The 24,714-nt window shown below is 41.9% G+C and overlaps 1 protein-coding gene across 5 annotated transcripts in view; it reads left to right on the top strand.

The window, feature by feature from the left end:
- Positions 1–24,714, top strand: part of CELSR1 (cadherin EGF LAG seven-pass G-type receptor 1) — a 237,398-nt gene that overhangs the window by 193,789 nt on the left and 18,895 nt on the right. For all 5 annotated transcript variants that reach the window (XM_077470937.1, XM_077470936.1, XM_077470935.1 and 2 more), the window contains exons 21-26: positions 1,747–1,936; positions 2,333–2,500; positions 3,429–3,555; positions 5,522–5,722; positions 7,605–7,779; positions 18,243–18,355. In XM_077470937.1, coding sequence (XP_077327063.1) covers positions 1,747–1,936; positions 2,333–2,500; positions 3,429–3,555; positions 5,522–5,722; positions 7,605–7,779; positions 18,243–18,355 — 974 coding nt within the window. The remainder of the gene's footprint in view (positions 1–1,746; positions 1,937–2,332; positions 2,501–3,428; positions 3,556–5,521; positions 5,723–7,604; positions 7,780–18,242; positions 18,356–24,714) is intronic.

The following is a 24,714-nucleotide window of genomic DNA, read 5'->3' as shown; positions in this document are numbered from 1 at the left end:
ACCAGACTCAGACCTGTCCTTGTGTAATGGGTTACCTGAAAATTCTTGGTGAGAAAGGTGGTGGACGTAGTGGGGCGCTGTGGGTGGGCTTGCCATTGAAGCTAGCGGATGATTTGGCTCATGTCATCTGCATAAAGTAAAATCAGATTTGGGTGATCTTCAAATACTTGACGTTGTTGAATTTTGTTGCGCTTTTGCAGTTTGCATTAATTTACTGCACTATTTTGTGGTAGTTATGTAAGTTCTGCAGCACGTTGTAAATGCTGTATATTTCTGAAGACATGGTTATCGTGCTAGCTGGAGGGCAGTAGATGACAGGATTTGCATTTACTGTGTCTAGTATAATCTGAAAAATCTGCAGTATGCACTTGTTGCACAAATTACTTTTTTTAGCCTAGGTTCACACTGACAGCGGGATTGAAATTGTGCGAGTTCAGCTGAACTTGCACGATTTCATACCCGCACATCAGTCCCAACTTCGGGGTGTGATTTGCAACCTGCACAGATGTCTGTGAAATCGCCCCCGAAGTCGCTAAAAGTGGTACATAAAGTACTTTTGGAAATTGGTGTAGTGGTGCCTCAAATGCACATATGGACGGCGCAATTGCCGCCGATTTACGATATGACATGTCAAATTGCATGCCAAATCGCTCCAATGTGAACCTGGGCTCAAAATTTGGAGAGAGAAAGCATGGAAGTTTTTTTTTTAGATGTTTAAAAATTAATTGCATGACTTTATTGGTCAGATGTATTTTATTTATTGCCCATAACATTTCACATTCTGTATACAATGCAAAATAACACTTTTAACGCTAATCTGATTTCAAGACAATGGGTAAGATCTACTAAAACTGGTGCTCACAGAATCTGGTGCAACTGTGCATAGTACCCAATAAGCTGTTCACTTAAGCTTTGACAATAAGCTCCTGTTCACACCAGAGCAATTTGACATGTCAAATCACAGCCTATTGCCGACAACGGCACTGTCCCAAATAGTACGATGCCGACTTTGCGGCACTGCACCGATTTCCAAAGGTAGCTCCTGCACTACTCTTGGTGACTTTGGGGCGATTTCAACAGTTGTCTGTGCATGAAACCCACACAGATGTCTTTCAAGTCGCCCCTGAACTCGCACTAATATGCAGGTTTGAAATTGTGTGAGTTCAACTGAACTCGCACAATTTAAAACCCGGGTTCAGTGTGAACGAGGGCTAAGGCCCAGGTCACACTGGTGCGACATATGCTTTGACTTTGGGAACACATTTTGCATGATGTGTACAAATTAATGGTTCGCTAATGAGAGCCATCTTAACTGGTCCGACACAAGTCGGTCCGACTTTAAAAAAGGTTCCTGCACTACTTTGGTCCGTTTTCAGCCTGTTCAATATCATTGAGGTCGGATCAAAGTAGGATTGTTGTCCTAACATCCAACTTGTGACATTTGACTTACAGTAGAAGTAAAAGGAATTTTATGTTACACTGGGATTGTTTGTTTTTATTGGTCAGCAAAATCTTATCCTGTTCATTCAAGTCGGATGGAAGTAGGACTGATGTCGCAGGGCAAAGTAGGATAACAGTCGTACAACAGTTGTCGTACCAGTGTTAACTGGCCTAAAAACTAGAGACTGTTTACTATGCATAGCTGATCAGATTCTGTTTTAGTAAATCTTGCCCTTTTATTTGACTTAAAGGGGCGATGTTAGCTACCCTGAAACTTTATTATTATTTTATTTTTTTTATATATAGCTCTGCCTACAATGAAACCATTAAATCAGAATTATCCTGGCAGTGAGGATGAATATGATTCTCGTCTGTCCAAGAGGAAAAAAAGGCAGCCGGATTCCTGGAACCAGCACGCAGTTGCACTGGTGATTGTGTACCGCTCTTTGGGACAGCTTTTGCCAGAAAACTATGATCCCGACCGCAGAAGTCTGAGGTACTTAAGTGAACTCTCCATTGTCTGTGTTATTCTAATTCACAGCACAAACGCCATCCAAATTGCTGCACAGAAACACTGTACTTAAAAAAAAAAAAAAAAAAAAAATGTTAAATTAGCTAATTTTGCTGATTTCCTAGGCAAGGACAATGGGAAAAAAATCATCTTGCAGCAAGTTATTGACATATATGCCAAATATTCATTAGCACTAAAGACTACATGTACATTCTTAGTGAATCTGAGGGTATACTAGATAAGCTCTCACTTCTCTGCTCTCTGCCTATTTCCAGACTAGCTGAAATCAGAATTTCTTCCTTTGACTGATTGTTATAGGCACAGGATGTTTCTATAATTACACTACTAAAATAATTTGGTACACATTGTATTTTCTTACAGAGTACCCAATCGTCCCGTCATTAATACACCTATTGTAAGTGCATCTGTGCACAATGAAGGTGAGCTGCTACCACCACTACTAGACAGCCCCATCATTCTGGAATATACAATGTTAGAGACTGAGGAGAGAACCAAACCTGTGTGTGTCTTCTGGAATCACTCCATCATGTAAGCTTCTAAATTTATTGTTGCTTTATTAATTACAGCTTGCAGGTAATGACTAGTCTTATGGTTTTGTGAAGAGGGTATTCATTGCCTTTTTCTAGGTAGAAATCACAGGGCCCCATAGCAAAATTTGAATGGGCCCCCAATAGAGGAAAAAAAAATCACAGCATTGTATGACACCCTAACTGCCATGGCAGGTAACAAAGGACTGATAAGGACATGTCTGTGATGATATTGTGCAGCTTGCAGTGGTATGGAGTATGTATTGTACAGCCAGGCATTCTAATTGCAGTGGCCAGGAGTATGTAGTGTACAACCTATAGTACAGAGTGGGTCAGGTATAACAATGTAACATCCCAGCACACATAGTACAGGGGTCAGGGTTATGTAATGTGCGGTAGTCAGAAGTATGTATTACACAGTCCTATAGACGGAGTACAGTAAGACTGTCAAGAGACTTCAAAGTCACTTTGAAGAAGGGGCAGCATGACCAGGGCTTGCTATAGAGCACGCCCTCACACCAGCTGAAGTGGCAGCTCAGCCAATCACTGCTGTCTCATTTATACAAAGTGCTGGCAGAGGAACACTTTCAACATCACATCCTCTGCCAGTCTCTGACTAATAACATCACCTAATGCAGAGCCCAGCAGAAGTCACTAGTAATAGAATAATTCCTTTGGTGGCTGTTTGCTTGCAAGTGACAGCAGCAATAAACTGAGCTTTCAATTTTGCATGTATAAGCTGATTGGAGACGCCCAGTGCTTCTTATCACTGGGGGCCCCCCATTAAGGTCCTGGCCCGCTAGCAGCTATGTGGGAGGCTTCTCAAAAGCTTAAAGGGTTTTTGTTGCTTGGGGAAACCCTATTTATTAGTATGTTTTTTCTTTTTGCAAGTGTAGTATTATTGGAGTTATCAATTTCTGTTCACACAGAGCTGGAGGCGTTGGAGGATGGTCTTCTAAAGGCTGTGAACTGCTTTCCAGGAATAAAAGTCATGTGACCTGTCAGTGCAATCATATGACCAGCTTTGCTGTATTAATGGATATTTCCAAACGAGAGGTAAGCTAAGGAGAAGATATAGCTACACTTTAAAATATTGCCTTTTTCTATGAGTTAGCAAGCTGTGAAATTTTTTTTTTCTGAAGTTGTAGTTTAGTTGCCTAAGGTAGATACAATGAATACTATAAAGTCTAATGTACAGTATACTTGGCTATTCTGAGAGAGAATTGTTTAGGACCTCTTTCACACTGAGGGGTTTTTCAGGTGCTTTTGGGCTAAAAATAGTGCCTGTTAAGCTCCTGAAAAATGCCTCCCCTGCAGCTCCAGTGTGAGAGCCTGAGTGCTTTCACACTGGGGAGTGCTCTTGAAGGACGTTAGAAAAAGTCCTGCAAGCAGCATTTTTCGGGCGGTGGAAGAGCGGTGTATACACCGCTCCTCCACCGCCCCCTGCAATTGAAATCAATGGGCGCCTGCTGCTGAAGCACCTGCAAAGTGCTTCGGCAGCAGCGCTTTGCGAGCGCTTTGAACCCTTTATTCATCTGCTAGCAGGGGTTAAAATCGGCCCGCTAGCGGCTGAAAAATCACTGCTATTACAACAGTAATGTGCCGCTAAAATTAACAGCGCTTTACCGCGAACGGCCCCCTACACCAGTGTGAAAGTAGCCTTGGTTAGTGTCAATGCTTACTACAAACAATTGGCTTCCATTGGGACTGTTCACACGGTTTGGGGTGTTTAGCATGCTGAATTTTCCCTGCCTTATATCATTGACCATTGTATCCCAAAAATATATTGTAAATGCTAGATTTTCAATTCCAAAGTATACTGCAAAATGCTTAAAACTCTAAAATCGAAGCAAGTTAAAATGCTGACGCCTAAACTCAGTAGTATGTGCTTCTATTTTCAAACACTGTTGGTGTGAACAAAATATTTAATTGGCAGCTTAAAGCGGGACTGCACTATGGAAAAAAATATTAAAAGCCAGCAGCTACAAATACTGCAGCTGCTGACTTTTAATAAATGGACACTTGCCTGTCCCGGGGTCCAGCGATGCCGAGGCCGATCGATCGCTCAGCTCTCGGCTGCTGCCGTCACCATTCTAGGTGAGGGAATCAGGAAGTGAATCGCTGCGGCTTCACTTCCTGGTTCCCTACTGCGCATGCGCGAGTCACAATAGGAATTGTCCGCACTGTCTCTGGGACCCGTGTGTGTCCCTGCAGACAGTGTGCAGGGAAAGGAAGAGGCATAGACTCCCGTGGGAGTCTATGCCCGGAAGTGGGTGTAAATACCTGTCTTTGACAGGTATCTGCACCCCCCTCCCCCCTGAAAGGTGCCAATTGTGACACCGGAGGGGGGGAGGGTTCCGATCACCGGAAGTTCCACTTTAGGGTGGAACCCCTCTTTAAAAAAAATCTTGGAAATGGGATTATTGCCAGAGTTGGGTGACAAACCAGTTTAGTGTAATTTGAATTTGTGTATTTCTGTACATGGAGTTTGGACTAAACATATCTACACGTAATTCATTTTACAACATTGATTCTGACCCCAGGCTTTAATTTAATTTCCCATTAGCTATACTGAGTATTTGAAAACAATGTGATCATCATGTAAGCCTTTATATACTGCTTACTAATTCTAAAAAAAGCTATAAGCAGGAACTGTATACGATGCATGTTATAATTGTGTGATAAGAGACTATTCTCTTAGGGTGAATGTCACATGAAGAATGGCATGTGAGGGTGTAAAGTGTAGGGGCTGTCTTGAGGCTCTAGGCTCTATGGTCATTTTGTATACCTGTATGATTATCATTATTTTTTTTTTTAACTGGTGATTTTAGGTTGTGGAAGCTGATAGTTTTCACTTTGCTTAAAGATCAAAGATTATCACAGTTCTAAAGAACAATGGTTTATAAATACCGTACATATGCTCTTTAGAAACCTCTGCATTCAGGTTAGGCTTTAGATTGATCTGTTAATGTTTGTAACTGTTTATGAAATAAAAGTGACATACAACTTCTCTTGATGGCAGAATGGTGAAGTTCTACCTCTGAAGATTATCACATATACCTCTGTGTCAGTCTCACTGGTGGCTCTGTTGTTGACTTTCATCCTATTGGTTATCATCAGAACTCTGCGTTCCAACATTCATAATATCCACAAAAACCTGGTGGCTGCCCTCTTCTTCTCTGAGCTGGTCTTCCTTATTGGAATCAATCAGACTGAAAATCCAGTAAGTGGGAAGAAAATAAATATGGCCTCTTGGCAGTCTTTCATTGTCTGCTGTTTATGAACATTTTTATATTTTTCATATGTAATACCATTATTATTTGTTATGACTTTTTCTACAAAGTTCCTTTTTGCAGCTCTCGATTAGTAGATTAGGCAGCCCTGGAGCAGATGAACATATGTACATGATACTGAATGCATTCCTCCTCTTACCCTTTCTCCCTCTTAAAGGGTGCAGAGGGGCTGGGGAAAATGTCCTTGGCACATAACCAACTGTGACAGGGTGGATTAGAAACGCCTAGTTCTGTTTCTGGTAATATATATATTTTTTAATTGAATTCAAACCTTTTTCAGTTAAAGTGGATGTAAATCTGGCTTCAGGCTAGTAGCCAATAGCTTTGGTCTAGGAATTTGTTCTGAGCATGCGTGGCACTTTGTCCGATCGGAATTCTCTACACATAATCGGACAAAGTCCGATCGGATCATGTTGTCGGAAAATTTTATAGCCCAGCTGGAAAACTTGGTCCGTCGGATACTCCGACGGAAACAGTCCGATGGAGCCCACACACTGTCAGATTATCCGACAACACGGTCCTATCGGACATTGTCCATCGGAATATCCGACCGTGTGTACAAGGGCTAACAGGTTGTGTATTTTCTAAAGAATATACAGTATAAAGCTGAAGACAACAGATGTGCATGATACATAGAGATAAATCTTGGTGTATCATCTGAGGCTGTTTACCTCACTGGGTATATGTGAGGGCTTACATCCACTTTTAGGATCATAGGGTTTTTTGTTTTGTTTTTATATTGTTTGCTGGTCCAGATCAATAATTAAATATAGAGAATATGCCCAGCTTCTGAAGTAATGGCAGATGTTTTCACAAGAAAATGTTTCCTCACATCAGGCAGTGGTACCATAATATGTACTGCCAATGTAGTAGACAATTAATCATTAGTGTACCCACACTTGAGAGGCTGCCTGACACGTCATGCACCAGTAAGCTCAAAAAAGAACAGGAATGCTGGGGCTGACATAATTCATGACTGCTTGGTACACAGCCTGATATATGAACATTCCGCTAACAATACTGTATTAGGGAGCGGCATAATCATTCATGAACTGAGCTGGACCGAGGCAATTAATTGTGTTATTACTTCATAACATCTTTCTTATTTGCCAGCAAGAGCATTGCAACTTGAAAGCATATGAATAGTATTGACAGAAAAGGAAGAAATTATACGTATTAAGTACAGTACTATTTCTGAAAATCAGCTGTGGTCCAGTGTAGGTCAAATAACTGTGGTTGACAATTTTTCTTTAGAGGGCTTGGATGCCTTAAGCAGATCTCTAGACATGGCCATGTGTTTCGTAGCCATGCACAGCTCATCATGACCAAGCTCCTACAACACTGGCTTGTCTATTTCAGCAATCTTCTTTTATTAAGGTGAAAGTCCGACCTCACACAATGAAGAAGCGCCCAGTGCAGGCTAAACCCCAAATGAAACTAGCCATACACCATAAAAAAATTTTTTTATTATTACATTTTTAGATTTACCTTCAACTATGTAGTGAAGGGTCTTCCTGATTGCATACAAATTGAAAGTGTTTAGGCTTGACTTTATATTATAGGGTTTTCGTAAATCTAAAACTAAGTTGTACAAGATAATTGTATGATGTATGGCCAGCCTAATATCCAACTGAGCACAGTATTCCAGTGTTGATCAACTTTGTAATGTGATTTTAATAAAACAAAAAAAGCTGCATTAAAATAGATCTTGGAGAATTACTGTGCAGCAAAGATTCTTAGAGCTGTCCCTCATCTGAAACACTTGTGTATGTTCTGATCAGCAGTCTCATCTGCTTTTTTGTCCTTGTTCAGTTTGTGTGCACAGTGATTGCCATCCTCCTCCACTACTTCTACATGAGCACCTTTGCCTGGATGTTTGTTGAAGGTCTGCACATTTATCGTATGCTGACGGAAGTCCGAAACATTGACACAGGTCATATGCGCTTCTACTATGTAGTTGGCTATGGTATACCTGCCATCATTACAGGTACGTTGCCTATTGAAGCTTTAACTATAGAATAATAAGCTATTATTTAGAGTCATTTTTACAGACAACCTGCATAAAACACCTGAGTTGGTAATGTGTCATTATTATGGGTCAACTAATGTCTATATGATTGTATCAGTCGTCTTTTGTAGAAGCACGCGTCCTCGCTATAACATTGATTGAGTCAGCAGTAAGATACCCACAGTTCTTACAATAAAATACTTTTTAACATGATTAAAAAGTTGGGTAGTTTTGCTTTGTCCTCACTCTCTCCCCCCCCCCCCCCCCTTCATATTTGGCACATTAGAGGGAGGAAATGGGTACTTAGCAGCTTGCTTCCCACAGTAAACATGTTGGCTCTGTTGACCTGTAGACTGGCAATGAACTGGCTCGGGTGAGGACAGTGTTGAATCCCTGGCCAGGTAAGTATTCGTAGCTGCTGACCTTTTTAACTTTTCCTTTCTAGGGTGAAGATTTTTTTAATGCAGAGAATGCATTAAGGTAAAAAAAAACTTTGAGACATTAGATCAACTTAAGTTCACATTGCATACACCATTTTTCATATCATGTACATATTGTGACAGTTTTGATGTTTCATAACTGCACAATCACACAGCAGTTCATTGCCCAGAGTATACAAGAAACCGTGAAGCCCCTTTTACACGGCTGTTCTCAGTTTTTCAGGTGGACCTAATCGCAAGGTCTATTCATCCCTATGGGCAGGTAAGTGTAAAGGGACTTGTGTCCCTTTTACACCTCCCAACTGCCGGGTAAGTTTGGGTCCACCAAAAAAAATGCAACGGGACTCCGTCCTCAGATCCGAGGGTAAATGGTGTAAACAGACAGCAGAGTGAGTTTACTCCTGGCCACCCATAGAATAGAGCAGGCTCTGTCCTTGTTGTCTCTGCAGAAAATGAGAGAACGTGGATGTATCACCCACCTGCTCTGCTCCAGTCATCAGGGGTTCTGTGAGCTGCTTTACAAAACTGAAGCAAAGGGGGAGCAGCTATGCATAACCTCTATTTATTATATTGACTTCATATGAAAGCTGAAACCCATGTGGCTGCTCTGGGTAACTGGTGCACTTTTTACTTTAAGTTTTGATAAAACACTTCAGTTGTTTCTGTCACCTGCATACTTGCCCTGTATTTGATCCTCTGAGAGAAATCTGCGTATACAGCATTGGCTGTTAAAAAAACATCTTTTATGTTGGTTTAATGCCTGGGAACGTAGGTGGAGGGTTTACATAACTTTGTTAGTGTGTTGCTGAATGATGGTAGCTGACTGTATTTGCAAAAAGGATCATCTCTGTTCTAGGAATGCCTCAGAGTAGAGTGAAAATAATGTAATATTTGACTGTTCAGGGAACATATGAACACCTGATATGAATATAGAGATTCATTTATAAAAGCTGCAGTAAATGCTGTTACCATATTAACTAGGTTCTGTTATAGTCTTTGCTTCTTAAGAAAAAAAAAAATTCTGAAATCGAATTGGTTATCATCTAGTATTGTATACTATTTACTACAGCATGGTATGTTTTCTTTGTAACATTTAGGACAAAAATATTAATGTTGGTGCTATGTAGCTTTTTAATCAAGTAAATATGTAAAAATGTACATATTATATTTATCACTTCCAGCCAGCAGGTGACATGCTGGAGGTATTTTTACCTATGTGACCCTCTATTCTGTGAATAGCTTTCAGTGTCTGAGCTCCTACTATGCATATCTTTTCACAAAACACACAGCTGAATATTACATACACCCTATACTGTCTGATGTCTCCTACAAACACCTGTGAGTTTGGAATTAGGCACGAGTAGTCAAAGTGTGCTGGCCTTTCTTATTAAAAGGCCAAGCACACCATGCAGACAAACCTTTATTGAAGCACCTTGTATTTATTTTTTTAAGTGGTTGTAAAGGCTTAAGGTTTTCTATGCATGCATTCTATGCATTAAGGTAAAAGCCTTCTGTGCAGCATCCCCCCCCCCCCGCCCCCCTAATACTTCACTGAATCTAGATTGAGCTCAGGTATGTGCATGGGAACCTAGGCTCTCTAGGTGCTCTCCCTCATTGTGAGTGAGAGGGGCCAGGCCGAGCCATGGCTCCATGTGTAAATGGACAGTAAATGACATAGCGGCTTAAAATCGAGCCTGCTCGGGTGCCCCTATAGTAAGCTGTTTGCTCTGGGGGCACTCAGCAGGAGGGAGGGGCCAGTAGCGCCGGTGGGGAACTCAAGAAGAAGGGGCAAAACCGCTGCACAGAGCAGGTAAGTATAATATGTTATTTTTTTTAATAAAATAAAAACTTGCTTTTAATATCGCTTTAATATTTTATAGAAACTATATTACAAAATTGAAATGTGTTAATAAAGTTGTAAATATTACCAAATTAAATTGGCCCTGTAATACAGTCCAGTGGCGGTACTCTTTAAACTGTTGCAATTGCATTTTTTTTTCTACCCCTGCACTATATCTTGCTGATTTTCAGCACACCATATATAGTACAAAGTAGAAAAATGCTCCTGCTCTATCATGATCTGAGCTTTTTGTGCTTGGCTATACGATGAACACTCTTATGTACCAAAATAACTATTCTTCTTAGGGCTGCAGTAAAGCAACTTCTGCTTCAATGTAATCATTTTTAATTTGTTACGGTTTGGTTATCCCCTTCATAACGGAGGTAAAACAGAACTTGATGCCTGAATACAGTTTTGCAACTTTGACATATGTTAGTAAAACGGTACATTAAGTACATACAGTGTGTATAGAAAATAATCACCCCCTTTAAAATAATCACGTTTTGTTGCTTTGCGGCCTGAAATCAACTGTATCTACTAATGCAACTTATAACATGAAAGTAAAAGCTAGAACACCAACGTGTCAGAATCACTGAGTTGGAAAAAGGGTCTCTCCCCCCTTCCCCCCATGTCAGTATTTTGTTGGACCACCTTTTGCTTTAATTACAACCTCTAGTCTGTTGGGATAAGTCTCTACTAACTTTGCACATCTAGACTCTGCAGTATCTGCCCACTCTTCTTTGCAGAACTGCTCAAGTTCAGTCAGATTAGATGGTGACCATTTGTGGATGGCAGTCTTCAAATCATTCCACAGATTTTTAATGTGGTTTAAGTTAGGGCTGTTACTAGGCCATGCAAGGACATTCACCCATTTATCCTTCAACCACTGTGTGGTCATTTTTGCTGTGTGCTTTGGGTCATTGTCATGTTGGAAGGTAAACCACCTTCCCAGTGACAACTTTCTTGCACAGCACAGACGATTGCCCTTAAGAATTTGATGGTATTTTGCCCCATATATTTTTTTTTTATACTGACAAGTTCTTCAGTCCCTGTTGCAGAGGGACACCAATAACAGGATAATTACCACCTCCGTTCTTTACTGTAGGAATGGTGGTGTTTGGATGGTGAGCTGTATTGGATTTCCGCCAGACATATCGTTTGGTGTTGAGGCCAAATTACATTTTAGTCTCATCTGACCACCTTAAACACACATTAAAGATTCTGAAACCACATGGTAAAATGTGTTATGGTCAGATTAGTCGTCCACCTGTAAATTCTTAGTCTCTTTCAGTTCCTTCCAGTGTTATCCATGCTGTACATGAAATCACCTGGTGCTCCTTAAATACTCACCTTTGAGCATTCACCTTAATGCTAAATCAAGGGCATATAAGCGCTCAATGCCCCTTCTGCTTTCTGTTCTCTGTTCCTCTGCTGACTACTTATACTTCTTTGGCAGCGCTACACTCAGACAGGTTACATGCAAAGACAGAATGGGACCAATAGTGCTGTCTGTAAACCACTCTTTCGTTAAAATGCCCAAAATAACACACTCTTTAAAAAAGCACTCTGTACTATGGTATACACATCATATAAACACATGGGTACATCTAATCAGCAGTCTCCTTCATATCACATGGACCAGCTTGGCCAGTAGGCTACTGAGGAAGCCCATCATTTGATTTGTAATGCGTATAGCAGCAAAGCCACACTAGTTGTTCAGAGCAGTGTCCAGGAGCTAGGCTGGTCCATGTGGTATGAACACTGGGGCAGGCTGAATATGGACTGATCAGTCAAATAGAGGCTGTCACAGCGCTCGGGTGATGGGGAAGCAGGTTTCCCAGTTTTCGGTGCTGGGAGCGCACTGTGCAGCACACTCAACACAAACGCAAGTATATGTATCTGTGTGTGTGTATGTATATATATATATCTCAATGGGATTAAACAATAAAGTATTGAAATTAAATTGTTTAGAGATACTCTGCTGAATATATTTTTCTTTGGAAGACCAACTTTTTTTTTTTTTTACTTTTGAGAAATAAAATTGCACAGGCGATGACTTGCTGGAAAGGACAAAGTAAAGGCAAACAGATATTCTATCCCATCAAAATTTTTTATATATATATTATAAAATATACAGTATCTCACAAAAGTGAGTACCCCTTTGCATTGTTGTAAATATTTTATTATATCTTTTCATGTGACAACACTGAAGAAATGACACTTTGCTACAGTGTAAAGTAGTGAGTGTACAGCTTGTATAACAGTGTAAATTTGTCCCCTCAAAATAACAGAACACACAGCTCTTAATTTCTAAGCCGCTGGCAACAAAAGTGAGTATGCCCCTAAGTGAAAATGTCCGAACCGGGCCCAAAGTGTTAATATTTTGTGTGGCAACCATTATTTTCCAGCACTGCCTAAACCCTCTTGGGCATGGAGTTCACCAGAGCTTCACAGGTTGCCACTGGAGTCCTTTTCCACTCCTCCATGACGACATCACAGAGCTGGTGGATGTTAGAGACCTTGCCCTCCTCCAACCTCCATTTGAGGATGCACCAAAGATGCTCAATGGGGTGTAGGCTGGGAGACATGCTTGGCCAGTCCATCGCTTTTACCCTCAGCTTCTCTAGCAAGGCAGTGGTCGTATTGGAGGTGTATTTGGGGTCGTTCTCATGTTGGAATACTGCCCTGAGGCCCAGTCTCCAAAGGGAGGAGATCATGCTCTGCCTCAGTATGTCACAGGACATGTTGACCTTCATGGTTCCCTTAACCACTTGAGGACCGCCGTATTGCCATTGTACGTCAGCACAATGGCACAGGCAGGCATAATCACGTACATCTACGTGATTGCCTTCCAGCGGGTGGGGGGTCCGATCGGCCCCCCTCCCGCTGGTTACGGCGGTCCGATTCGGTCCAGGAGCGCTCCGTGATGAGGGGATGGCCGTTGGTTTTCGGCCACCCCCTCTGGATCGCTCCTGGCCAATGAGAAGCTTCCTCCCCTGTGTATTGTTTACACAGGAAGGAGGAAGTGATGTCATTCTCCTCGGGGCGGTCTTTTTGACCGGACTACGAGGAGAACAGTAAAAGTAAGTGTGCACCAACACTACACTGACATGTAGGTACACACAGGCACACAAACCCCCCCCGATCCCCCCCCCGATCGCCCCCCGATCCCCCCCCGCCCCCCCTCCCCCCCCAGTCACAGTGTCACTGATTGCATTGATCATTTCTTTACTGATCAATGCATTCAGTGTCAGTTGTGACAGTAAAAACTGTCAGGACAGTTAGTGTTAGGTCCAGGGTAGCCCCCTATCACCCCCCAATAAAGATTTAACCCCCTGATTGCCCCTAGAGTTAACCCTTTCACCCCCTTTTGCCAGTGTCACTAAGCGATCATTTTTCTGATCGCTGCATGTGTCGCTAGTGTCGCTAGGTAGCTAGTTATTTTTTTAGGTTCACCGCCAGGTTTTTATATCGCTAGGTACCCCGATATACTACCCAATAATGTTTTTAACCCCCTGATTGCCGCTAGTTAACCCTTTCACCCCCTTTTGCCAGTGTCACTAAGCGATCGTTTTTCTGATCGCTGCATTAGTGTCGCTACAGTCGCTAGGTAGCTAGTTATTTTTTTAGGTTCACCGCCAGGTTTTTATAGCGCTAGGAACCCCGATATACTACCCAATAATGTTTTTAACCCCCTGATTGCCGCTAGTTAACCCTTTCACCCCCTTTTGCCAGTGTCACTAAGCGATCATTTTTCTGATCGCTGCATGTGTCGCTAGGTAGCTAGTTATTTTTTTAGGTTCACCGCCAGGTTTTTATATCGCTAGGTACCCCGATATACTACCCAATAATGTTTTTAACCCCCTGATTGCCGCTAGTTAACCCTTTCACCCCCTTTTGCCAGTGTCACTAAGCGATCATTTTTCTGATCGCTGCATTAGTGTCGCTACAGTCGCTAGGTAGCTAGTTATTTTTTTAGGTTCACCGCCAGGTTTTTGTAGCGCTAGGTACCCCGATATACTACCCAATAATGGTTTTAACCCCCTGATTTCCGCTAGTTAACCCTTTCACCCCCTTTTGCCAGTGTCACTAAGCGATAATTTTTCTGAACGCTGCATCAGTGTCGCTAGTGTCGCTAGGTAGCTAGTTATTTTTTTAGGTTCACCGCCAGGTTTTTATAGCGCTAGGTACCCCGATATACTACCCAATAATGGTTTTAACCCCCTGATTGCTGCTAGTTAACCCTTTCACCCCCTTTCACCAGCGATCACAGTATAAGTGTCACTGGTGACGCTGGTTAGCCAGTTAGTTATTTAGGTTCCCCGTCAGGTTTTTATATAGCGCCAGGGACCCCCATATACTACCTAATAAAAATTTGAACCCCCTGATTGCCCCTAGTTAACCCTTTCACCACTGATCACCGTATAAGTGTTACGGGTGACTCTGGTTAGTTTGTTTTTTATAGCATTTTATATTCAAATCCGGAAGGCAGTGCTTGGTTTTCGGGGTCCCGTACGTGGCTAGGCTCCCAAAAAGTCCCCCACATGTGGTATCCCCGTACTCGGGAGAAGCAGCAGAATTTATTTTGGGGTGTAATTTGACTTCTGCCCATAGCATGTGTGAGCAATATATCATTTAGTGACAACTTTGTGCAAAAAAAAAAAAGTTTGTAATATTCCCGCAACTTTTGGCAAAATATAAAATATTCCATGGACTCAACATGCCTCTCAGTAAATAGCTTGGGGTGTCTACTTTCCAAAATGGGGTCATTTGGGGGGGTTTTGTGCTATTTTGGCATTTTATGGCCTTCGAAACTGTGATAGGTAGTGAGGAGTTAAATCAAAAATTTGCACCCTTAGAAATCCTGAAGGTGGTGATTGGTTTTCGGGGTGCCGTGCGCGACTAGACTCCCAAAAAGTCCCACACATGTGGTATCCCCGTACTCGGGAGAAGCAGCAGAATGTATTTTGGGGTGCAATTCCACATATAACCATGGCATGTGTGAGCAATATATCATTTAGTGACAACTTTTTGTAAAAAAAATTTTTTTTTTTTTTTTTTGTCATTATTCAATCCCTTAGGACAAAAAAAAAAAATATTCAATGGGCTCAACATACCCATCAGCAATTTCCTTGGGGTGTCTACTTTCCAAAATGGGGTCATTTGGGGGGGATTTGTACTGCCCTGCCATTTTAGCACCTCAAGAAATGAGATCGGCAGTCATAAATTAAAAGCTGTGTAAATTCCAGAAAATGTACTCTAGTTTGTAGACGCTATAACTTTTGCGCAAACCAAAAAATATTCGCTTATTGACATTTTTTTTACTAAAGACATGTGGCTGAATAAATTTTGCCCTCAATGTATGACTAAAATTTAGTTTATTCGATTTTTCTTATAACAAAAAGAAGAAAATATCTTTTTTTTTCAAAATTTTCGCTCTTTTTCCATTTATATCGCAAAAAAAAAAAAATCGCAGAGGCAATCAAATACCATCAAAAGAAAGCTCTATTTGTGGGAAGAAAAGGACGCAAATTTCGTTTGGGTGCAATATTGCATGACCGCGCAATTACCAGTTAAAGCAGCGCAGTGCGAAATTGCAAAAAGACCTCTGGTCCTTAAGGTATTTATTGGTCCGAGGCTGAAGTGGTTAATGAACTGTAAAGGAAAAAAGGGGTTTGTAAACTACCCCCCCGAGAAATATGGGGCCTTAAATTGGCAGACACTGGAGGTTTCATTAAAAAAATGGGTTGTAATTTGTTACATAAAGAAGACAAAAAAGACTATGCTTAAAAAAAAAATAATCTACATATAATGACTGATAAAACAAACACTGACAGATAACACAGTTGCACATATAACAATAGCTTAGTAATGAAAATATGATGATACATATACAGAGTGGTTTTGCTCCAATATCCGTTAGTACTTTCCGGTGTCCAACATCTGGGATAAGTCCTAGCGGTTCCCAACGCGTTTCAGGCTCAAATTCCTTTCATCTGGGGTAATTTTATATAGGAGAATGTATTTTCTAGACCAGATGAGCGCCATCATAAGAACAGAGTGGCGATATTGCAGCAAGAATACGCAAATATATCGTTATCAGTAGATGGCAAGTATCTAGGTTCTGTATAACCTAGACCAGTGATGGTGAACCTTGGCACCCAAGATGTTTTGTAACTATGTTTCCCATGATGCTCTGGCACTCTACAGTGTAGTGGAGCATCAATGGGAAATGTAGTTCCAAAACATCTGGGGTGCCGAGTTTGCATTAAATAATGCTGTTGGAAGATGATAGCCACTGGCAACTGTTCAAGCTGTATTACGGGGGTCTGCAAAATACATCCACATTGGCAGGGTTTGCAAATCATATTTTCCTCACAAGATATTCATATTTTCATCATAAGATATTTTTATATGTGCAACTGTGTTATCTGTCAGTGTTTTTTTTATCAATCACCATATGTAGATGATTTTTTAAGCATAGTCTTTTTTTTGACTTCTTTATGTAATAAATGACAACCCATTTTTTTATGAAACCTCTCGTGTCTTTGCCAATGTAAAGTCCCCAATTTCTCAGGTGGGTACCAACCCTTTTTTTCCCTATACATACAGGGATGTGGCAAACTCGCTTTAATATCTGACATGGTGAGAGTTTCTATTTATCTCTTAATGAACTGTAGCTCCCCAGTGCCGGCAGCACTCATGCAGCCCCAGACCATAACACTCCCACAACCATGCTTGACTGTAGGCAAGACACGCTTGTCTTTGTACTCCTCACCTGATTACCACCACACACGCTTGACACCATCTGAACCAAATAAGTTTATCTTGGTCTCATCAGACCACAGGAAATGGTTCCAGTAATCCATGTCTTTAGTCTCCTTGTCTTTAGCAAACCGTTTGCAGGCTTTCTTGTGAATCATCTTTAGAAGAGGCTTCCTTCTGGGATGACAGCCATGCAGACCAATTTGATGCAGGGTGCGGCATATGGTCTGAGCACTGACAGGCTGACCCCCCACCCCTTCAACCTCTGCAGCAATGCTGGCAGCAATCATACATCTATTTCCCAAAGACATCCTTTGGCTATGATGCTGAACACATGCGCTGAACTTCTTTGGTCGACCATGGCGAGGCCTGTTCTGAGTGGAACCTGTCCTGTTAAACCACTGTATGGTCTTGGCCACCATGCTGCAGCTCCGTTTCAGGGTCTTGGTAATCTTCTTATAGCCTAGGCCAGTGATGGCGAAACTTGGCACCCCAGATGTTTTGGAACTACATTTCCCATGATGCTCATGCACTCTACAGTGTATTTGAGCATCATGGGAAATATAGTTCCAAAATATCTGGGGTGCCAAGGTTCGCCATCACTGGCCTAGGCCATCTTTATGTAGAGCAACAATTTTTTATTTATTTTTTTCAGATCCTCAGAGTTCTTTGCCATGAGGTGCCATGTTGAACTTCCAGTGACCAGTATGAGAGAATGAGTGATGACACCAAATTTAACACACCTGTCACACCTAAGGCCTTGTAAGACTATTGAGTCACATGACACCAGGGAGGGAAAATGGCTAATTGGACCCAATTTGGACATTTTCTCTTAGGAGTGTACTCACTTTTGTTGCCAGCGGTTTAGACATTAATGGCTGTGTGTTGAGTTATTTTGAGGGGACAGCACATTTACATTGTTATACAAGCTGTACCCTCACTACTTTACATTGTAGCAAAGTGTAATTTCTTCAGTGTTGTCACATTAAAAGGTAAAATATTTACAAAAATGTGAGGGGTCTACTCACTTTTGTGAGATACTGTGTGTGTGTGTGTGTGTGTGTGTGTGTGTGTGTGTGTGTATGTATGTATACATGCACACTGTATTACTAGTATTACAATTAAGAAACACCAGAACCAATTAATGTCATATTGATGAACCATATTGTTGTTGCATACATCAGAGGGCCAAAAAAAGATATTGGCGTGCTATATTTCCAAGCATTGCTACAATCCCGAGACATCACAATCGATTCATAAACCACACTGTAGCGTTTAAGGATTGCACAAAGAGTTTGAAGAATACTTTACATATATTGTATCTATTATTATTTTATAGTTATGGTTTGAGTGTGATGCAGCTTATAATGCTTCATTTTTTTTTTTTTTTTTTTCAGGTCTTGCTGTAGGTTTGGACCCTCAGGGGTATGGAAACCCTGACTTCTGCTGGCTTTCAGTTCATGACACTCTAATCTGGAGTTTTGCTGGTCCGATTGGCATCGTAGTTTCTGTAAGTTTTGATCTACTGTGTCAAATTAAAGAACGTAGCAGTGACAAGTGAGGAAATTCAAACCATGTCATTTACTGATTTCAAACTTAGAATTCAATACACCAAGAAAAAAATGTGCCTGTCTGGGCACAGCAGGGATGTAATAAAATCTCTGACACATGGAAAGTGCACTGTGGAGGAAACACCAACATTTACTTAAGAATATATCTGTGTTTTATGTACACCTATACAGTGCCTTGCAAAAGTATTCACCCTTGGCATATTTTGTGTTCTGTTGCCTCACAAACTGGGATTAATATGGATTGTTTGAGGATTTGCATCATTTAATTTATAGAACATGCCCACAACTTTGAAGATTTTTTTTTTATTATTATTATTGTTAAGCAAACAACAAATATGACAAAATAACAGAAAAAGTCAATGTGCATAACGATTCACCCCCTTTAAAGTCAATACTTTGTAGAGCCTCCTTTTGTGGCTATCACAGCTCCAAGTCACTTTGGATAAGTCTCTATGAGCTTGCCACATCTTATCACTGGGGTTTTGCCCATTCCTTCTTGCAAAACTGCTCCTTCAAGTTGGATGGTTTGCGCTTGTGAACAGCAATCTTTAAGTCCGACCACAGATTTTCTATTGGATTGAGGTCTGGGCTTTGACTAGGCCATTCCAACACATTTACATGTTTCCCCTTAAACCACTCAAGTCTTGCTTTTAGCAGTGTGTTTGGGGGTCATTGTCCTGCTGGAAGGTGAACCTCTGTCCTAGCTTCAAAGCACACAGAGTGGTATAGGTTTTGCTCAAGAATATCCCTGTATTAGCACCATCCATCTTTCCCTCAACACTTTCCCAGTCCCAACTCCTGAAAAACATCCCCACAGCATGGTGTTCTTTGGGTGATATGTTGGGTGTGCGCCAGACATGGCTTTCTCTTTGATGGTCAAAAAGTTTAATTTTTGTCTCATCAGACCAGAGCACCTTCCTTCATACATTTTAGGAGTCTCCCACATGTTTTTTTCGCAAACTCAGAACGGGCCATTTTGTTTTTTGCTGAAAGTAATGTCTTTCTTCTGGCCACTCTGCCATGAAGCCCAACTCTATGGAGTGTACGGCTTATTGTCGTTCTATGTACAGATACTCCAGTCTCTGCTGTGAAACTCTTAGGTCTTTGTGCTGCCTGTCTGATTAATGCCCTCCTTCTCTGGCCCGTGAGTTTTGGTGTGCAGCAGTCTCTTGGCAGGTTTGCTGTTGTGCCATGTTCTTTTCATTTGGTTATGATAGATTTGATGGCGCTCCTAGGGATCATCAAAGATTTGGATTTTTTTTTTATAACTTAATCCTGACTTGTACTTCTCAACAACATTGTCCCTTACATGTTTGGAGAGTTCTTTGGTCTTCATGGCAGTGTTTGTTTAGTGGTGCCTCTTCCTTAGGTTTTGCAGCCTCTGGGGCCTTTCAAAAAGGTGTGTATATGTAATGACAGATCATGTGACACTTGCACACAGGTGGACATCATTTCACTAATTATGTTACTTCTGAAGGTAATTGGTTGCACCAGAGCTTTTTATGGGCTTCATAACAAAGGGGGTGAATATATACACACAATTATCATTTATTTATTTCTGAAAAATAATTTTACTTCACCAACTTATTGTGTTCTGATCCATCACATATATTTCAGATTAAAGAAACCTTGAACTAAAGGCTGTGATGTAACAAAATGGGTAAAAAGCCAGGGGGGGTGAATACTTTTGCAAGGCACTGTAGGTGTGTGGCACATTCATGTGCATAAGTATTTAACCATTAATGCATAGAAGAGCAACAAATGGGTACAAAGGCACGTGGTTCCATCTTGTGCGTGATGAATGTGACACTGGGGAGAGGATGGACCGAAAGGGGTGAAGACTTGCCATTAGGTAGGATAGTGGGTTATAATAATGAGTGTTTGGGGAAGGAGCAGGGATTGGGAACAGCAGTGGCTGCCAAAGCAGAAATGAAGCCAGGGGCTGAAAAAGTCACATGTATAGGATTTGAAAGAGGTGGGCAAATGCCCTTTAGGCCCCATTCAGACCTGATCGTATCGATTTGCTGGCGTTTTTCAGCATTTATTTTTAAGCTTTTTTGCAACTTTTTACCAGCTTTTTTTTTTTTTTTTTTTTAAAGCGTTTTGGAAAGTGTTTTACAAGCGTTTTACAGCTTCAAGCATTTTTGTTTAGTCAGTAGAAAGCATTAGGGGTGGAGAGCTTGCTGTTTGAGCAGAAAATGAGCAACAAAACGGTCAAGTTATGCGTGTCTATTGAAGTTTATGGGGCCAAAAAACACTTGTATTCTGTCACAAAGAAGCTCATATACTTTTTTGGGCGACAGGCGTTTTGCTTTAGGTGACAGAATGCTCAGATATGAACAGAGGCTATTGAAATTTATGGGATTTGGCTTGTTGAGCGTTTTTAGAGCTACAAGCTTTAAGCAGAAAATCACTCAGGTGTGATTGGGGCCTTAAGTAGGAAAGCATCAGAAATTAGACATGCAGGTTTTATTAAGTACATGTCCCGTTCACACCTGAGCGATTTTCAGATTGTAAAACTCTCAGCTCTGAAGCTCCAAAATGCCCAACAAGCAAAATGCTGTTCATTTCAATGGCTCCTGTTCACATCTGAGCTTTCTGCACCTGAAACAAAATGCTAGAAGCGCAAAAAAGTACATGAGCTTCTTTTTGGCATATTACAAGCATTTTTGGCCCCATAGACTTCAATAAAAATGCCTGACTTGAGCAGAAAAACGCTCAAATAGCAGCTCTCCACCCCTACACTTGCTTCAAAACAAGGCTTCGGACAGGCTTTGTTAAAGCTCTTTGAATCCCAGTCAAAGCCCCTGTCACTAAATAAAATGGTTAGCTTACAGTCCTGTTTACACTTTGCGTTTGCTTTGGCTTTGCTTAAAATTTTTTACCCCATGTTGCTTTCGTAGTGATTCAAAGCATTTCAAAGTTTTGAAGAAATTGCAGGTATCCGCACACAGTGCATCTGTCAAGCTTCAACAAAACCTCAAAAGAGCCTCGTGGAAGCATCACCGATGTTTCACCAAAGCATCACAAAAGCTTTATCGAAGCACCACGGGAGCATTAAAAACACACCATAAAATCATTTTGAAGCTGTAGACTTCAACATGGCGTGAATAGGTCCACATATAAACAAAAATAACTGGTCTCAAATGTAACTTGGGCAAGAAGGTACATTATAGCCTATAATCTATTAGTATAAACACTTGCAAATAGTATTGGACATATACCAGTAAAGTAAAATGAGACATAAAGAAAGAAAAATCAGTAAAGAGTCTTGGTGAGGATGTCTAAAGATATGGTTGTCCAATAGAGCCATTGTGGGAATCAGTCGGTGACCTTCTGTAGGTAGAAAGAAATGGCAGCCTATGCTGTGATGTTAGTTTCACCGTGTATCTAATTGTGAATATTGGTCAGAGTACCAGAACACCAACCAGGGGGACCATAACTTGTTAAATCTTTCAGAGGATTCCCTAGCAATAGCCACTGTTTCCTCCATAGGATAGATATCTTCTATGGAGTGAAACCATTCAGAGATGGAAGGGGCACACTTTGATTTCCAGTGCCTGGGAATCAGAATTTTCACTGCATTAAGTAGATGTCTGGTTAGAGACCTTTGTAGCGTCTCATGGAGCAGTCTGTGATGTGTAAGCAGGGGTGGCTGGGGGTGGGGGGGGATTGGGTTGGGGCTGAAGCCCCAAATGTGACCCTGAAAAGCCCAGAGTCACGGGCATGTAGCGCTCCATTGTTGGCCCCGAGCAGCAAGCACTGGGATTGATCTGATCCTGAGCACCGCCAAGTGTGGTCGAGTGCCATAGCAGGTCCCGCCTTCTGGAGCCTGCAACGCCTATGATTGACGTCCCACTGGTCCAAATACCGGGAATTCCAATGTGGCAACCGCGCCACATCCCCGCTCGGCGCTCGGACGGGCCGCTCTCCTCTACTTCCCGGCTCCTCCTCTGACTGCCTGCTGTGATACCACACACCATGGCTGAGCCAAGGTAGGTCAGATAGTACATGTAAAGGTCAGTGTAGGTAGGTCACTACCGTCGGTGTAAGTAGGTCAGTGTATGTAGGTCACTACTGTCAGTGTTGGTAGGTCACGGCCCAGCCAAAAAAAAGGCCCGTATCACATACACCAAGCCCCCCCTCTAAGCCCCTGGTCTTTTTGCTACCTAGCAACACCCCTGTGTGTAAGATGCAAGTGAGTGAGAGAGATTTTGGTTTCCGTGATAGGTTTCAACGTGTTAGTATCAACACAGTGCATCATTAAAAGGGGCACATGTTGCTTAGTGGGTGAGACTTGGTGAATATCTACCCGGGGGAAATCCAGATTTGGGTGATGGGTATGAGCGAGCCTGGGAAAGAGGATAGTTTATAGCGACTGGTCGCAGCATGAAGCGCTCTCAGCGTTGCCCCCAATAGTGGGTGCTGTTGTAGACCGTGTAATTTCTTCCATGGGATCCAAGGGAGGAATCTTAGGGACAGTGTCAATGAGGTCTCCTCCAAGGTGACCCATTATTTCTGTTCCCTATGACGATTCCAATCTAGAATTCTAGCTAAATGTACCCCAAAGTGGTAAAGTTTAAAATCTGGGAGACCGACCCCCCCCCATTCTTTCGGCTTGGTAAGGGTGTCAAGTTTGATGCATGCTTTTCACCCCATCCAAATAAAGGTGCGCATGATGACATTAACCACTTGCCGACCAGCGCACGCCGATGTACGTCGACAGAATGGCACGGGCAGGCAAATGGGCGTACATGTACGTCCCTTTAAATTTGCCGCCCTGCCATCGGGAGCGCGGCGCACTCCCGCGCTGGTCGGGACCCCCATAAGTCCGGTCGCGGGACCCGCGGACTCGATCGCCGCGGGCATACCTGCGATCGTCTCACGGAGCGGCCAAATGAAGAAATGCCGTTGTAAACAGCATTTCTCCATTCTGCCTAGCAACTAGTGACGCTGATCTCTGCTCCATGTGATTGGAGCAGAGATCAGTGTTCACTAAATGAAAGCCCAACCCCCCAACAGTTAGTAACACACCCCTAGGAACACTTAACCCCTACACTGCCACCCACTGGTTAACCCCTTCACTGCCAGTGTCATTTACACAGGAATCACTGCATTTATATAGCAGTGATTACTGTATAAATGACAGTGGTCCCAAAAATGTGTCAACAATGTCCGATGGGTCCCCCACAATGTCGCAGTCGCCGCCATTACTAGTAAAAAAAAAATAATAAAAAATTATTAATAAAAATGCTATAAAACTATCCCTATTTTGTAAACGCTATAACTTTTGCGCAAACCAATCAATAATCGCTTATTGCGATTTTTTTTTTTACCAAAAATATGTAGAAGAATACGTATCGGCCTAAACTGAGGGAAAAAAATGTTTTTTTATATATTTTTGGGGGATATTTATTATAAAAAAAAGTAAAAAATAATGCGTTTTTTTTCAAAATTGTCGCTCTATTTTTGTTTATAGCGCAAAAAATAAAAACCGCAGGGGTGATCAAATACCACCAAAAGAAAGCTCTATTTGTGGGAAAAAAAGGACGTCAATTTTGTTTGGGAGCCACGTCGCACGACCGCGCAATTGTCAGTTAAAGCGACGCAGTGCCGAATCGCAAAAAGTGGTCTGGTCTTTGACCAGCAAATTGGTCCGGTCTGAAAGTGGTTAAAGTGGAGGGCCACCCTGAAAACAAAAAAATATTAAAAATTACAAAAAAATATAAAAAAAATAAAATGAAAAAAAAATTTTTTTTTTACTTACCAGAAATGCCTGTTGCTAGGCACTTTCTCCTAATCTTCCTCTTCCTCCTCCGCGGAGATCTTCTGTCTTCTCTCTTCGTCGCGGCGTCTTCTGGGTAATGGGTCGCGCTGTGTTCTGGGAACTGTGTGTTCCAGAACACAGCGCGTCCCATTCAGAAAGCGCTGCGGGACTCGCGCATGCGCAGTAGGAAACGGGCAGTGAAGCCATAAAGCTCCACTGCCTGTTTCCCTTAGAGGGAATGACGGCGCCGAGAGCCGAGGGACGGGTCGGCCTCAGGCGGCCGACATCGCGGGCGCCCTGGACAGGTGAGTGTGTTTATTAAGTCAGCAGCTGCAGTGTTTGCAGCTGCTGACTTTTTTTTTTTTTTTTTTTTTTTTTTTTTTTTAAACGGACCTCCTCTTTAAGTCGTCTAAAAATCTTGCAGGGGAGTGGTATAGACAAAGTATGGAAGTGGTATAAGATTCTAGGCAATATTACCATTTTGAGTATGGCAGCTCTGCCAAACCATGAGAAAGGGCCTAGTTGTCCAAC

This window comes from Lithobates pipiens, unplaced genomic scaffold (genome assembly GCF_037356315.1).
Source record: "Lithobates pipiens isolate NorthernLeopardFrog02 unplaced genomic scaffold, aLitPip1_a1.2 Scaffold_8, whole genome shotgun sequence".
Taxonomy (NCBI): domain Eukaryota; kingdom Metazoa; phylum Chordata; class Amphibia; order Anura; family Ranidae; genus Lithobates; species Lithobates pipiens.
This window is presented reverse-complemented; position numbering and strand designations above follow the sequence as displayed.